This window comes from Triticum aestivum, chromosome 2D, assembly GCF_018294505.1.
Source record: "Triticum aestivum cultivar Chinese Spring chromosome 2D, IWGSC CS RefSeq v2.1, whole genome shotgun sequence".
Taxonomy (NCBI): domain Eukaryota; kingdom Viridiplantae; phylum Streptophyta; class Magnoliopsida; order Poales; family Poaceae; genus Triticum; species Triticum aestivum.
The window spans coordinates 601,687,017-601,703,638 of NC_057799.1; the positions used below are offsets into that span (position 1 = coordinate 601,687,017).

General features: G+C 45.2%; 1 protein-coding gene across 1 annotated transcript; it reads right to left on the minus strand.

Moving 5' to 3' along the window:
- Positions 1-8,638: 8,638 nt before the first annotated feature.
- LOC123050306 (G-type lectin S-receptor-like serine/threonine-protein kinase SD2-5) lies at positions 8,639-11,485 on the minus strand. The gene is made up of 3 exons (XM_044473119.1): positions 11,169-11,485; positions 10,387-10,448; positions 8,639-10,283 (listed from the first exon to the last, which is right to left on the minus strand). Exons 2-3 carry the CDS (start codon positions 10,418-10,420, stop codon positions 8,935-8,937), a joined length of 1,383 nt encoding a protein of 460 aa, XP_044329054.1. The 5' UTR covers positions 10,421-10,448; positions 11,169-11,485; the 3' UTR covers positions 8,639-8,934.
- Positions 11,486-16,622: the final 5,137 nt, after the last annotated feature.

The following is a 16,622-nucleotide window of genomic DNA, read 5'->3' on the forward strand; positions in this document are numbered from 1 at the left end:
GAAAACTGGACGCACCTCGTGTACAAACTGGACAATCTCTTTCGGAGTATCAGGGTTTCGGACGAGAACTCATCTGTTACACGGGCACTTCAATGTTTTTTAAACTTATTTGAACTCCAGCCTATTTTTGCGTTCAGTATGCATCATTCAAAGCGACGTCATCAATTTCCAACACGTTCTGACATCATTTGCAGTTTTTCAGTCATTTACCGATTTGTTTAGGGAGCTAAATGACGGTGAAATTGAAAATCACTACAAAATGAACTCTGAAAATGTTGGAACTTGGCATGGTATCATCATTTCGCCCGCATAGCATGTGCAAAAGAGTAGAGAGGGTCACGGCGAAAACTGGACGCACCTCGTGTACAAACTGGACAATCTCTTTCGGAGTATCAGGGTTTCGGACGAGAACTCATCTGTTACACGGGCACTTCAATGTTTTTTAAACTTATTTGAACTCCAGCCTATTTTTGCGTTCAGTATGCATCATTCAAAGCGACGTCATCAATTTCCAACACGTTCTGACATCATTTGCTGTTTTTCAGTCATTTACCGATTTGTTTAAAGAGCTAAATGACGGTGAAATTGAAAATCACTACAAAATGAACTCTGAAAATGGTGGAACTTGGCATGGTATCATCATTTCGCCCGCATAGCATGTGCAAAAGAGTAGAGAGGGTCACGGTGAAAACTGGACGCACCTCGTGTACAAACTGGACAATCTCTTTCGGAGTATCAGGGTTTCGGACGAGAACTCATCTGTTACACGGGCACTTCAATGTTTTTTAAACTTATTTGAACTCCAGCCTATTTTTGCGTTCAGTATGCATCATTCAAAGCGACGTCATCAATTTCCAACACGTTCTGACATCATTTGTTGTTTTTCAGTCATTTACCGATTTGTTTAGAGAGCTAAATGACGGTGAAATTGAAAATCACTACAAAATGAGCTCCGAAAATGGTGGAACTTGGCAGGGTATCATCATTTCGCCCGCCTAGCATGTGCAAAATAATAGAGAGGGTCACGGCGAAAACTGGACGCACCTCGTGTACAAACTGGACAATCTTTTTCGGAGTATCAGGGTTTCAGACGAGAACTCATCTGTTACACGGGCACTTCAATGTTTTTTAAACTTATTTGAACTCCAGCCTATTTTTGCGTTCAATATGCATCATTTAAAGCGACGTCATCAATTTCCAACACGTTCTGACATCATTTGCAGTTTTTCAGTCATTTACCGAATTGTTTAGGGAGCTAAATGACGGTGAAATTGAAAATCACTACAAAATGAACTCTGAAAATGTTGGAACTTGGCATGGTATCATCATTTCGCCCGCATAGCATGTGCAAAAGAGTAGAGAGGGTCACGGCGAAAACTGGACGCACCTCGTGTACAAACTGGACAATCTCTTTCGGAGTATCAGGGTTTCGGACGAGAACTCATCTGTTACACGGGCACTTCAATGTTTTTTAAACTTATTTGAACTCCAGCCTATTTTTGCGTTCAGTATGCATCATTCAAAGCGACGTCATCTATTTCCAACACGTTCTGACATCATTTGCAGTTTTTCAGTCATTTACCGAATTGTTTAGGGAGCTAAATGACGGTGAAATTGAAAATCACTACAAAATGAACTCTGAAAATGTTGGAACTTGGCATGGTATCATCATTTCGCCCGCATAACATGTGCAAAAGAGTAGAGAGGGTCACGGCGAAAACTGGACGCACCTCGTGTACAAACTGGACAATCTCTTTCGGAGTATCAGGGTTTCGGACGAGAACTCATCTGTTCCACGGGCACTTCAATGTTTTTTAAACTTATTTGAACTCCAGCCTATTTTTGCGTTCAGTATGCATCATTCAAAGGGACGTCATCAATTTCCAACACGTTCTGACATCATTTGCTGTTTTTCAGTCATTTACCGATTTGTTTAGAGAGCTAAATGACGGTGAAATTGAAAATCACTACAAAATGAACTCCGAAAATGGTGGAACTTGGCATGGTATCATCATTTCGCCCGCCTAGCATGCGCAAAATAATAGAGAGGGTCACGGCGAAAACTGGACGCACCTCGTGTACAAACTGGACAATCTCTTTCGGAGTATCAGGGTTTCAGACGAGAACTCATCTGTTACACGGGCACTTCAATGTTTTTTAAACTTATTTGAACTCCAGCCTATTTTTGCGTTCAGTATGCATCATTTAAAGTGACGTCATCAATTTCCAACACGTTCTGACATCATTTGCAGTTTTTCAGTCATTTACCGAATTGTTTAGGGAGCTAAATGACGGTGAAATTGAAAATCACTACAAAATGAACTCTGAAAATGTTGTAACTTGGCATGGTATCATCATTTCGCCCGCATAGCATGTGCAAAAGAGTAGAGAGGGTCACGGCGAAAACTGGACGCACCTCGTGTACAAACTGGACAATCTCTTTCGGAGTATCAGGGTTTCGGACGAGAACTCATCTGTTACACGGGCACTTCAATGTTTTTAAACTTATTTGAACTCCAGCCTATTTTTGCGTTCAATATGCATCATTTAAAGCGACGTCATCAATTTCCAACACGTTCTGACATCATTTGCAGTTTTTCAGTCATTTACCGAATTGTTTAGGGAGCTAAATGACGGTGAAATTGAAAATCACTACAAAATGAACTCTGAAAATGTTGGAACTTGGCATGGTATCATCATTTCGCCCGCATAGCATGTGCAAAAGAGTAGAGAGGGTCACGGCGAAAACTGGACGCACCTCGTGTACAAACTGGACAATCTCTTTCGGAGTATCAGGGTTTCGGACGAGAACTCATCTGTTACACGGGCACTTCAATGTTTTTTAAACTTGTTTGAACTCCAGCCTATTTTTGCGTTTAGTATGCATCATTCAAAGCGACGTCATCAATTTCCAACACGTTCTGACATCATTTGCTGTTTTTCAGTCATTTACCGATTTGTTTAGGGAGCTAAATGACGGTGAAATTGAAAATCACTACAAAATGAACTCTGAAAATGTTGGAACTTGGCATGGCATCATCATTTCGCCCGCATAACATGTGCAAAAGAGTAGAGAGGGTCACGGCGAAAACTGGACGCACCTCGTGTACAAACTGGACAATCTCTTTCGGAGTATCAGGGTTTCGGACGAGAACTCATCTGTTACACGGGCACTTCAATGTTTTTTAAACTTATTTGAACTCCAGCCTATTTTTGCGTTCAGTATGCATTATTCAAAGCGACGTCATCAATTTCCAACACGTTCTGACATCATTTGCTGTTTTTCAGTCATTTACCGATTTGTTTAGAGAGCTAAATGACGGTGAAATTGAAAATCACTACAAAATGAATAGCAGAAAATAAATAATGCAGAAAAGAAAAAAAACTATATAATTTTTTTTAATTCACAAAGAAATAAATACAGCAAAAAAATTACTCGGAAATAAATAGAAGAAAATTATATAAAAAATTGTTGGGGCGTTGCCCGCTGGACCTGCCAACCCTAGCGTTTGCAAATACAGGCCCAGAAGGGCCGACAGGCTCAACGGGCAGCGCGCCAAAGTTAGGCCCAGAAGCCTGTTATAGAGAGGAGTTCGAGACAGCAGCCGCGCCGGGGGTTTTAAACTGGTGCGGGCGCCCCTCGGCTAGCGAGGTGGGACTAAACTGTCCCGCACCGCTCCTGCGCCAGCGCACACCTTTAGTACCGGGTCGTGGCTCCAACCGGTACTAAAGGGGGGCCTTTAGTACTGGTTGGAGCCACGAACCGGTACTAAAGGGGCAGTTTCCCGCCCCTTGGCCTGGCGAAAATTGGCCCTTAGTACCGGTTGGTGGCTCCAACCGGTACTAAAGGCCCCTCCTATATATATGGCACTTACGAAATATTCAGTTTCATCGACCACCACTTCTTCTCCAACTACTTCGCGCGACATCGCCGCCGCCCTCGCCGCCCCCGCCGTCGCCCCCGCTGCCCGTCGTCGCCGTCACCGCCGTCGCCCTCACCGCCCGTCGTCGCCGTCACCGCCGTCGCCCTCACCGCCCGCCGTCGCCCCCGCCGCCCGTCGCCGCCGCCCCGTACCACGTCGCCGTCTCGATTGCGCCGTCGCCCTTGGCCTGCCGCTCATCGTCGCGCCGTCCCCGTCGCATCTCCGTCTCTCGCCGCCGCCGCCCCCCGCTCGTACACACACACACATACACACACACAGACGACACACACACACATATTGTTTTTACTTATTTTCTGTTTTCTGTTGTTTAGATTAAGGTTAGATAAATTACGTAGATAAGAATGTTAGAATGTTAATGTTAGATGAATTATATGGAAAAGATGTTAAATATTAATGTCAATTTTAGATGAATTAGCTAGATATTAATTAGGTATATATATGAGATTTGAACTAGTTGAATTAATATACCTAGTTTATTTTTAGTATGAAAATTAATAGAACAAGTTTATTTTTAGTAAGAAAATTTAGGTATATGAGATTATTTAAACTAGTTGAATTAATATAAGTAGTTTATTTTTAGTAAATGCTTAGTTGAACTAGTTGAATTAGTAGAACTAGTTTATTTTTAGTAAGAAAATTTAGATATCTGAGATTTGATGATCTAATTAAAATATTACTATATGGAACTAGCTACTTTATTTTAGTAAGAAAATTAATAGAACACGTTTATTTTTATTAAATGCTTAGTTGAATTAGTTGAATTAATAGAACTAGTAAGTGTTTAATGTTTCACCTATATGAACATAGGAAATGTCGTCTGACGACGAAAAAGATTTCATTAAGTGCGAATTCTGTGAAGACCAGCGCGGCCTGTGCGACAGAAATTTCCTTGTTGATGATAGGCGCTTCAGCATCAAGCTGGATGAGACCTTCGAAGTGGATACAGTAAATCACAACGACAAGTCTTTTTTCGTAATTAAGCATGACTTATATATGCTTCATTTGCTTCAACTTATAATTTTAAATTTTCACTATTCTACTAGCGCATCCCTTGCCATGCAAGAATTTTTGTCTTGAATAAGATAGGTTTCAGTGCTATGGAAACTATGGAGGTAAAGAGAGTTTACCTGAAGACCGAGCATGCTGGTTATACTTTCAACGTCAAATTATACAATGCAGACACGTACACCTATTTTGAATGCAAAACTTGGCAAGCACTATGGAAGGCTTATGCATTTGAGCCTGATATGGTTATCACCTTTGATATTCGTCCGGAAGATGATATTGAAGGTAATAGAGACATCTGGGTCGATGTGCAGACGCCTCCAGTTCTACCATTATGTGAGTTTCTCAACCATATTTATGTCTTTGATATTGTTTATTCAAAAATAGTTGACAACTAATTTCTATTGACAGCTTATTTCCATTCAAGCAAACATGTCCGGCTTGGTAGACAGGACCTACTGCTGTCCCGGAGCTGAACTAAACTGCGAGGAGATAAGTCATTATGTTTCATGGCTTGAGGATCTTGATGCTGTTAAGAGAAATCATTTTCCTGAATTTAAAAATCTTAGTACTCAAAACGTGCGACCAATAGTGATCGTATTGAACTACGGTCACATGTATTTAGGAAAGATGGTAATATTTTTACTATTAGTCCTCAGTGCATCTTTTGCATACATTATTTTTCAAGCTAAACTTTCATTGCTAAGTATATTAATTACTATACGATGTTCCTCAACAGGGACTCCGGATGACAGTTGTGCCTCAGTGGATCGAGACTAAAGGTCGCATGTCAATTTTTAGCTTACGGCCAAGATATCCTACAGTGCACATGAGTGCATTCAGGATTTCTGAAAGCGATGAATGCTTAATAGTGAAAGATTGGAGCAAAATTGTTAACGATCGCAGAGAAGTACTAGGGGGCAGCAATCAGAAGCGCAGCCCACGATTAGGAGACAGGTTCATCTGCATGCTCCAATATGATGAATCAGGAGAGCTATAAATGTTCTATGCTATTTTACCTGAGAGAGAGCAGCAGGAGTGATTTAGCTAGTTATCACGCTCTTAGTACTTGTTGTCCTCTCATGCGTGTCCGTGTTCTTCGTCCTGAACTTAATCTCAAAGAGTGATTTGCTTTTGTGGTGTTATGAACGCTTATAATATGATGATGATGATGATGATGATGATGATGATGAGTTATTATATCATTTATGAAAGAAACCGCATATTAGTTTCAACTGGATGGATCCTAGCTAAGTGATCAAGTATATGCCATATCCATATTACTTAGATCACTAAGTGATCAAGTATATGCCATATCCATATTACTTAGATCACTAAGTGATCAAGTAATATGGATATGGCATATACTTGATCACTTAGCTAGGATCCACATGCATCTAGTCGAAACTAATCTGCGGTACTTTCACCTAATGATTTAACAACTCATTATAATGTAAAACAATCACTAAATTAAATTGAAAACACAAAACTAAAGGAAAAATAAAAATTAAAACCAAAACACACCCAAACATTTAGTACCGGTTGGTGTTACCAACCGGTACTAATGTCCTACACGCACCCGGGCCTGGCTCGTGCCACGTGGTGGCACGTTAGCGCCGGTTCGTGCCAAACCGGTACTAAAGGGGGGGGCCTTTAGTCTCCACTCCATACTGCCGGTTGCAGAACCGGCACTAAAGGCCCTTACGAACCAGTGATAAAGGCCGGTTCTGCACTAGTGCAATGATACCATTTTTTTGTTGCAAGATGTTGAGAGTGTAAAAAACCTAAAACTCATTCTTTGTGCTTTTGAACAAATGTCAGGGCTGAAAATTAATTTTCATAAAAGTGAGCTCCTTTTTGGGAGAGCTATTGAGAAAAAGGAGGTATATCAGGAAATTTTCACATGTAAAATGGGAGAGTTGCCCATAAAATATTTGGTGCATGTTTCTGACATTAATATCAGAAATAAGCACCGGAAAGGGATGGTGAAGAAAATTGAAAAAAGATGTAGCTGACGGTAGGGAAGACTTTTGGGTTCCATTGCAGGGAGGATAACTTTGCTGCAATCTTGCTTAACCAACATACCTCTTTTTATGATGTCTTTCTATCCCATGCGAGTGGGCATAATGAAAAAAGCAGATTTTTTAGGTCTAGACTTGTTTGGCAAGAGGATGAAGACAATAAGAAATACCATTTAGTTAATTCGAAGCTCTCTTAGTTAAATGGTTTCGGGATTTTTAATCTAGATATCATGAACAAAGCTCTGTTAGTTAAATGGTATTGGAAACTGAAAACTGAAGAAGGGCTTTGGCAATCTGTCTTATAAGGGAAATATGTACCTCATGGCTGCATTTCTTGAGTTAAAAAAAGATCGGAGATTCCCAATTTTGGTCCAGTCTGTTGAAAGTGAAGGATATATTTTATAAATTATGCTAAGAAAAACCTGGGTGATGGAAAAACACTATTTTATGGGAAGATGTTTGGGTGGATGATAAGACATTGAAAGATGATTATCCTAGGATATATGATCTGTGTTTTGATGATGACATTACAATAGCTGAGGCTATCCAGAAAGGGTAGCCAGGTTTCAGATTTAGAAGAACTTTGTAGGGGGGAACCCTGGAGGTTTGGAATAGTCTAAAAATCAGATGTGAAGAAATTGAAATGGAGTGGTAAAGATAAGGTGGAGTGGGTTTTAACTGGATATAGAAAATTTTCAGTAAAATCCTTATATAGGAAAATGATCGCTGAGGACTGTAATTTCCCACAAACAATCCTTTGAAAGGTGAAAGTACTTGCCAAAATCAAAGTGTTTTTGTGGTTGGTTAATAGAACAAGTATACTATCTAAAGATTCACTTTAGAAAAGGAGCTGGAAAGGTCCCAAAGAATGTGTGATGTGTGGTAAATATGAAACTAGCAATCATTTACTTTTCACCTGTTTTGCCGCTTCACTGATCTGGAGCTTGCCTACATTTACCTTTGGTTTAAGATCTACCCCCTCTTCTATTGAAGATTGCTTAGGGAGCTGGATTAAAACCTTTAGAAAGGTGGACAGAAAATTAGTTCTGATTGGGGTGGCTGCTATGTTTTAAACTATTTGGAAATGTAGAAATGAGATTCTTTTTATAACAAAATTTAAAATGATCCAATGACATTGATTCAACTGGTGAACTATTGAATAATGGCTTGGTCTATTTTGCAGACAAAGGAACAAAACAAAAAGGTGTTGGATTTGGGAACAAGGCTACTAGAACATGTAGCAAGTGATGTGTATAAAGCTTCGCAAGGGTAGTGGTACAACGTGCCAAGGCTGGGAGGATGAATATCTAGAACGCCTCCTTGATGCTAGCTGTTGGAGACGGAGTGCTTCTTCTCTAGTACTTTCTACGTCCCAAAATAAGTGTCTAAGCTCAAGACACTTATGTTGGGACGGAGAGAGTAGTAGTAATAGTGGTCTAAGTGGCCTCGAGTGCCTTTGTTTGGTTATGTTCCTGCTTATTTTGCTATTGTTCTGCTTGTAGCTCGTATTATTGGTTTCCCTTAAGACTAGTCACAATGGGAGTACTTAACTAGTAACATCACACATTTCAATACAAAATTGCTTATGTGGCAGCTAATTAATGAGGAGAGAGGGGTCTGTGATAACTTAGGTAGTTACTGTAACATCACACATTTCAAGGCATAATGAGTCTATAGCCTAATAAATGAACTCTTTCATGATACCACTCATATCTTACTACCCATTATGGAGGTAGTAACATAGACTAGTAACATCGGCAAGTTACTACTCTGTGTTACTCCCCATTGTGAGCAGTCTAATGGAAATAGGAAGGGGAAGCCTTTCTTTTCTTAAAAAAACATTCCCCAAAAATCATAAGTCAATAATGCTAATTTACAAAACATTTCTTACTTTTTTTGCGAGAAAAAACATTTCCTACTTGTGTAAACTGGAAACAGAGCAAGACTCCGTGTGGAGCTTCACCCTATGCCGTCACTGGATCAATGGACTTGGCATCCTTCACCATTGCATCGCTCGGCTTAGGAGCAGGAGCGCTTGCTGCCGAGACCTCGCTGTCCCTCCCCGTGTCCCGGCTGCTGCTCGTGTACGTGCCGGTGCCGCTCGACAACGCCCAACCGCTGGAGCTGCCGCCGCTCGACACGTAGTGGAACGGGTTCACCGGCGGCACGATGGCCATCTCCCCCTCCAGCATCCGCACCACGCTGCTCATCGTCGGCCGCGCCGACGGCTGGAACTGGACGCACCACAGGGCCACCTTACACATGGTCTCCGCCTTCTCCCGGTCAGCCTCCTCGATGCCGGCGGCCGCGGACACGATGCACTCCATGTCCCCTTGCTCGTACTTGTCCCACACCCACTTGGGGAACCACTCTCGGCTCTCGTCTTCCAGCCGGGCGTCGTAGTTCCGGCGTCGCCCCAGGATCTCGAACAAGACCATCCCGAAGCTGTACACGTCGCACTTCTCCGTCGTCGGCAGCGCCATCCACAACTCCGGCGCGGCGTACCCCGGCGTCCCGCGCCCGCCGCCCGTGAGCGACGACATGTGCGTGTTCTCGCGCTCGCCCAGCCGGGCCAGCCCGAAGTCGGCCACCTTGGGCGTGAAGTCGGCGGTGAGGAGGATGTTGGGCGGCTTGATGTCGTAGTGCACGATCCTGTGCTGGCACTCCTCGTGCAGGTACCTGATCCCCTTCGCCGTGCCGACGGCGATGCTGTGCAGCGTCCGCCACTCAAGCTTCTCCCTCCTCTCCTCCCCGCCGTCACCATCGCCTTCCCCGTCTCGGTAGAGGTACTTCTCCAAGGAGCCGTTCTCCACGTACTCATAGACCAGCGCCTTGGTGTCCGGGTCGAAGCAGAAGCCGTAGAGCCTCACGAGGTGCACGTGGTAGGTCCGGCCGATGGTGCCGATCTCCGCCATGAACCCTTCCTGCACCTTCTTGTTCATGGACACCTTGAGCACCTTCACCGCCACGGGCAGCCCGTTGGGGAGCTCCCCTTTGTAGACCACCCCGAAGCCGCCCGAGCCGAGCTCGGTGGAGTAGTTCCCGGTGCACGACACCAGCTGCTCGGAGCTGAACCGCATCGGCTTCTCGTTGAGTATCTCGTGTAGGAACTTCTCCACCGGGCCGATCTCGATGACCACGTCGTCCACGGCGCCGCCGTCGTCCGGGGCTGCTCGCCGGTCCCGGTTCCTTCTGCTGATCTCCTCCATGATCTTTGTCACGATCTTCTTGTGCATTTTCTTCCTCACATGACGGCATCGCCTGATCACAGCCATCGTTATGAACACCGCCACGGTCGCACATACCGCCGATACTGGATGAACCGAGACAAGAACGAGTTAGCTGATGAAAAACTGATCAAGGACCATACAGTTAAAGTCTACTCATTCTGTCAGGTGCAGGTGTATGTATCTTACCAGTTGCAGTGACAGCCGCCGACATGCCTGACATGCCCAAGCTCTCAACGCCTTCTTGCTTCCTGCATTACGAGTTTATGATATTAGTCAGACAAGCGTAATAATCATTCTACTCTCCATTACTCCTAGTTAAATGGCTCAGCGTGAAGATAGTGATAATGCTGGCAAGAGACTGATTGATTCGACAGGTAAAGTTGACGAAACTGATTGTTGTGGAGCGTGCTTGGACTTGTAAACGGTATCTGCGTCATGGCATATGTCAGACGATTAAGAAAGAAGGCAGCAGGGCATATGCAACCAACCAACCATTGCTCTCCGCTTGCATAGTCGGTTTGACGATTCCATCATTTGACTAGAGCAGGTTTTACTTGCCCTAGTTTAGCCTTAGCGAGGACAGGTGGACTGTAGCTACTCTTTTTATTTCACTTACTTATTATGCCCAGAAATAAAACGGGAGACCGGGAGAGAGATCCAATAATTTCGTTGCACAGCATCTCCTGAATCGATCAAAGTTACTAGCACCCACCACCCAGCACCCATTCCATAAACTGCTCAAACAGAAAGGAATCTATTCTAGATACCAAGGATGGATGATCCGCGGTTGCAAATTCAGAAAACGATAGCGGTTGCTAGGACAACTGACCGGATCAGACGATCAAGCTTCAGAAACTCAGCGGTTGCACATTCAGAGAGCCATAGATCAACTCGATTGGGTAACAGAAACTGACCGTAGGACAGCAGTTGCAGTGGCAAGATAGTGGCATGAAGACAGAGCAACTTACTTGCGTCAGCGTCTTCTTTCCGCTCGATCTTCTTAGTGCACCCAGCGCTGCTGCTGCTGCTGCTTCCGCTTCTAAAAATGAGGGTAAAGTGCACCCCGCCCGCCCGCGCGCTTAATTAGCACGGACGAATCTCACTGAGCGCAGCGAAGCATGGCTCTGATATATAATAAGACGATCAGAGAGGAGAGTGGTCTGTTATGTGGGGTGCGTCCGACCGGCCGGGTGAGTCGGGGTAGGTGTCAATGTGTGTGCAGATCAGATGCAGGTGGGAGGAAGGAAGGAGATGAGTAAGCGCGTGCAGCCGTGCTTGACTGCTCCAGCTAAGTAGAGTAGCTAGCTAGCTAACCAGAGGCGTTGGACCAGGCGAGCGGAGGTCGCTCAGTTGCCTGCAGGTGTTTGCGGCTTTGTGGCATCTCTCGTCTGAATCATCATCTCATCTTGCACGTTGTGACGGCGACGCCCGGCCCGCGCGTCCTGTGTAGCTTCCGCTTCCGTCTCCGGTCGTGCTGGCGACTTGTGCTCTGCTATGTTGGCATGGCCCTGGCCCAGTGTGGTGAATTATACAGTTTGACAAAGTCCTCAGGGAGGGACACTAGAGGCGTAGATTTTTCCTCTCGTCTCCTCGTGCACGTTGACCTATGAACAGAGGCTGACGGGGTTCTCTCTCTCACACACACGCAGAAAGAGAGTGGATTCAGATACAAAATCCTTTCACCTACAAGTTAGTCAACGCCAGAAGACGGAAGAACTTCATTCATCGTTTGCGTGTAATGGACTGATGGGAATGGCAGGATGAGTTCCTGATAGGAACCCAGAGATATTACTCAGGAACACACAGAGTTCAGAACTTGATACAACTTGGGGAGAAGTAGGGAAAGATACAGAGTTCATCCGGCCAGCCGTCTATTTGTCTGTGGCACCTTAAACCCATTAAGCTACGCGTGGAGGACGGCCAACCAGCTATGCCACATGGCGCAAGTTGGTTGGCCGCGGTGAGAAATCTTTTTAAATGGAGGTGAGGACCTCTGGTACTTTTTAAATGGAGGGTTATGCAAAGTGGCACTCACTGGTAGGCTGTGTTGGTGATTTTTTTTTTCTTTTTACATGAGGGTGGAGTTTTTTTTCTGAAGTTTTTTTTTAGGGGAGTACCTAGAACTCATCTAGATGAGATATAATTTGGTCTCATTCACTTTAAAAACAAGAACAGATACAGCCCACATCAGCACGCACGCATCTTATAGCATCACATCCAATGGCTATAAAAGATGAATGAGACCAAATTATATCTCATGTAGATGAGTTCTAGCAAAACTGTTTTTTTAGACAGAAACGAGGACTCTATGTGTTTTCTTTAAATGAAAATGTGCGCACAACTTCGTCTTAAAAGGCGTCACAGGGTAGCGCCCCAACCATTAGTACTAGTATTAGCGCCCCAACCATTAGTACTAGTATTACTTGTCGTTTGTACCACGTGACACATGCTGAGAAGAAAACTCACCAGACATATACGTATAAGGCAAGTAGCCGAAACTGAGCATAGATCAGGATTGAGAAAGGTACTGGATTGGTCTTCAGCATAAACAGTTTCTTGATCAATCATCCTTCATTCCTCAGCCAGGCGATTCCACAGCTACGTCCAAGACTCACAAAATTCTTTTCCATAAATATTTTATATTGAACACCGATAACTGCCACACGTGTGGTGTATCGGGTGGTTGTGCCGCACGCCTCGTGTGGCATGGAGAAGAACCCGCCCGCACGACCGCGTCCGGGCACGCGCAGCCACAGCCCGCACGTCCGTGTGTGGCAAAACCGCCCACACGTCCGGGCCAAACGACCGCGCTGCCCGCACGACCCAGCACGCCAGCCGTCCCGTGCTTTTTCCGAACCCCAGTCCGCCCTGCCGCCATTGTCTCGCACCTCTCGATCCCCTACCTCCGTCGCCTTCCTTCTCTGGTTGCCATGGCAACCAGAGCAGATCCCTAGCGCCTTTCCCACAGCTAACCACCCACCCACCCCCCTACCCCCTCCCACCCCACCCCTGCCCTCCCAAGACGACGAGCTAAAACAGGTGGATCCCCGATCTTCTTCTGTTTCTCGACCTTCTTTTGTCCAGAAATCTGAATTTGCAAAATTTGCCCACGAAGATGGCGACTGGATCCACGCTATCAGGGAAAACACCCCACGAATTTGTGTGTCTTTGCATTTGCCCACCAACATACGCCAGATCTGCCATATACTATGCTAGACTTGTGCCAAGCTTCTGGGTTGGCTTGATGCGAGTAGTTGGTAGCGTAGTAATCACTATAAAATAGGGAGAGAAAGGAGGAATTTGGCATGGGGAGGGAGGAAAAATAATTGCCACTTGTATCTAACGTCAGTTGCCATCTATCGTTGTCCGTAGTTGCCACCATGTTATATTATTGCTTGCCATCCTATTTTATTTTCTGTTGCCATCGCTTCAAAATGATAGATGGCATCCAGAATTCAGAAAAGAAAAATGGATGTGCATGTCCTACTTGCCATGAGGTGTTGGTTGCCTACGCAAGAAATGTTATGAGATTGCCGTGTTATCTTCTACGTGCAAACAACAAGAACGCCTTTTGCGGATTGTTGATGCGTTCTTGTACATGCAGTGACTAAAAGCACAGTGGCAGAAAAGAAAAAGCAGAAGAATGAATCACGAAGATGACACTGATCCTTGGCTTTCTCAAAGGCCGGAAACGCCACCTTGGGATACAGCAGAGTACAATCAACTCATTTCTTCAGGGCCATTGCTGCCACTACTAGAGCACTACGCGGGCATCGGTACGATGCATGATAAACAAAGAAGAAACAGTTGCCATGTTCGTGACGATGAAGATGTCATTCTACTTATGTCCTACAATCTATTTTTAGCAGGTTCTTATGACCAAACCACAATCAGGGGGGCAGCATGGCAAGTTTCGTCACAGGGCGCTAACGCTGACAAATGTACGGGCAACCAACTTCAGCTAGCTAATGTGGCAAATCAAGGTAACGCATACGAAAAAGGAACTTATTGTTGTGGACATGAAATTAAACTTGCAAGGATGGCAAAAGATTCACGAGTTATATCAGAAAAAATGTAGGACCTTCATGCAGCACGTGGCATCAGGCAGCAACCATGTACCTGCCATCAACGTCGTACACAGGTGAGCGCATGAAAGTGAAGTTGTGGAAAGTGAGTTAGGAGAAAGGAACATATATGACAACTGCAGTTGCCATGCCTGGACAGCTTCGGTTGCCATGGCTGGACAAACTGCAGTTGCGATGCCTGGACAACTGCAGTTGCCATGCCTGGACAACTGCAGTTGCCATGTATAATCAAATGTGACTGCAATGTCTAAACAACCGTGGATGACAAGTGTGAACAAATCTGTGTGGCATGGTTGGACCACTACATGTGCCATGTTGAACAAACTACAATTGCCATGCAATGACCAACTGCTACCATGATCGCAGGTTGTTACGGTGGAACCACATCGGCAAACATCTCATGGCAAGCTTCACAGTTGCAAGAAAGCGCTATTGCAGATAGAGCACATCAAATTGGAATGACAGACCACACAAGATCGGCACATGCGGCACAACAAGGTAAAAAAAAGTGAAAACAGAAAACAGTACTGCATTTGCTTTTGTGGGAAATAGCATGTGAAGAAAAGTAGATTTGTAACGGTGATGGTGGAAAAAACAAAAAAAAATGCTACCAAGTGGTCATGTGCAAAAGAGACGTATATTGTCTTCGGGATTTGCCAATTGCTATAAGAGTGTGTGCAACATTCATGATTGTTCACATTTGCATATTGAGCTCAAGCCTAGAATACAAAGTTTTGATGCTAGAGTATACTGGTTGCCATGTGTTGGCAACAGTAGTTGCCATGTATGCTGGATTGTATCTGCCATTGCTATGTGCTGCAAGTTCTAATGCTGAAAGAAGCTGGTTGCCATGTGTGGCACTACAAAAAAAATACACTTCCGTGATGATACGTGTTTGTCACAGTAGGTCGCGTTTTTTGTCATGCATGTACATCCATGACAAATTTATGACAGAATCAAGATAGTCATACCTGTGCTGTCGTAGAAGTGTTCCATGACATTACCAAAATTATCATCACGGAAGTGTCCACTTCCATGACGATAAATCGCGCGTCACAGAAGTGCTTTCGTCAAGGGTGACCGACACGTGGCATCCACCGTAACGGAACGCCGTTAAGCTATCGGGTTGGGTTTTGGATCCGATAACCCGTTAACAGCCGCGACCAATGGGGATTTTCCACGTGTAAAATCATCATTGGCTGGAGGAAACACGTGTCGGCTCATCGTTGGGACAGATGTCATCCACTCATTGGACAGAAGGCGCCTATGATACGTCGACACGTGGCACGGCCCATCAAGTTTAAATGGGCCGGCCCAACTAAAGGCCCACAAGATTTTGCGGACCATAATGGGCCGGCCCAGCTAAAGGCCCACGAGATTTTGCGGACCATAATGGGCTGGCCCAGCTAAAGGCCCACAAGATTTCGCGGGCCATAATGGGCCGGCCCAGGTAAAGGCCCACAAGATTTTTGTGTGCCATAATGGGCCGGCCCAGGTAAAGGCCCACAAAATTCTTGCGGATCATAATGGGCCGGCCCAGCTAAAGGCCCACGAGATTTCGCCGACACTAATGGGCCGGCCTAGCTGTAGGCCCACAAGATTTTGAGGACCCTAGTAGGCCGGCCCATTAACTGGCTGCCATGTTTTGGGCCAAATGCCGGCCCATATTTGATCCGGTCCATTAATGGCCTGCCACGTTCCGGGCCTAATAATGGCCCATATGAGATCCGGCCCGTTAAAAGCCTCCCACGTTCTGGGCCAAATCACGGCCCAGATCAGGTCCGGCCCTTTAAGAGGCTTTGGCCTCAATTATGGCCCATATCAGATTGGGCCCGTTAACTGGACGCTATGCTTTTGGGCCCACTTGCTAAAGGCCCATTTAGTAATTCGGCCTGATATTAGTTTCGGCCTGTTAAGGGCCCGTTTAACATTTCGGCCCTATATTAATTTCGGCCTGTTAAAAGCCCGTCATATAGTTGGGCCTAACTACGGCCCGGTTTGCATCCGGCCTGCTCGCAGCCGATATCTGATTGGGCCAAACAAGGACCGAGACAATTTTGGCCTGTTAAAAGCCCGTGATTTGATTCGCACAATCATGGGCCGGGGTCCATTTCGGGCTGCTGCCGGCCCGTGAGCTGTTCGGCACGTTTCAGGCCCAACCTACTTCTCAGCCTCCTAAAAGCCCATTGAGTTTTCTTGCGAAAAGAGGGCCGGGGGTTACTCGGCCTATTAAAGGCCCGAATCTACTAGTGGGCCAGTTTGACGAGGCCCATGATGCGGATCATACATCGTGATTGCATGACGGCCCGATTATGTACCGTAATTTTACGGTTTGGC

Coding starts and splice junctions, on each gene's coding strand:
- LOC123050306 (XM_044473119.1), bottom strand. CDS start 10,420: ATGTCAGGCATGTCGGCGGCTGTCACTGCAACTG. Junction 10,284..10,386: donor GGCGGCTGTCACTGCAACTG/GTAAGATACATA, acceptor CGGTTCATCCAG/TATCGGCGGTATGTGCGACC.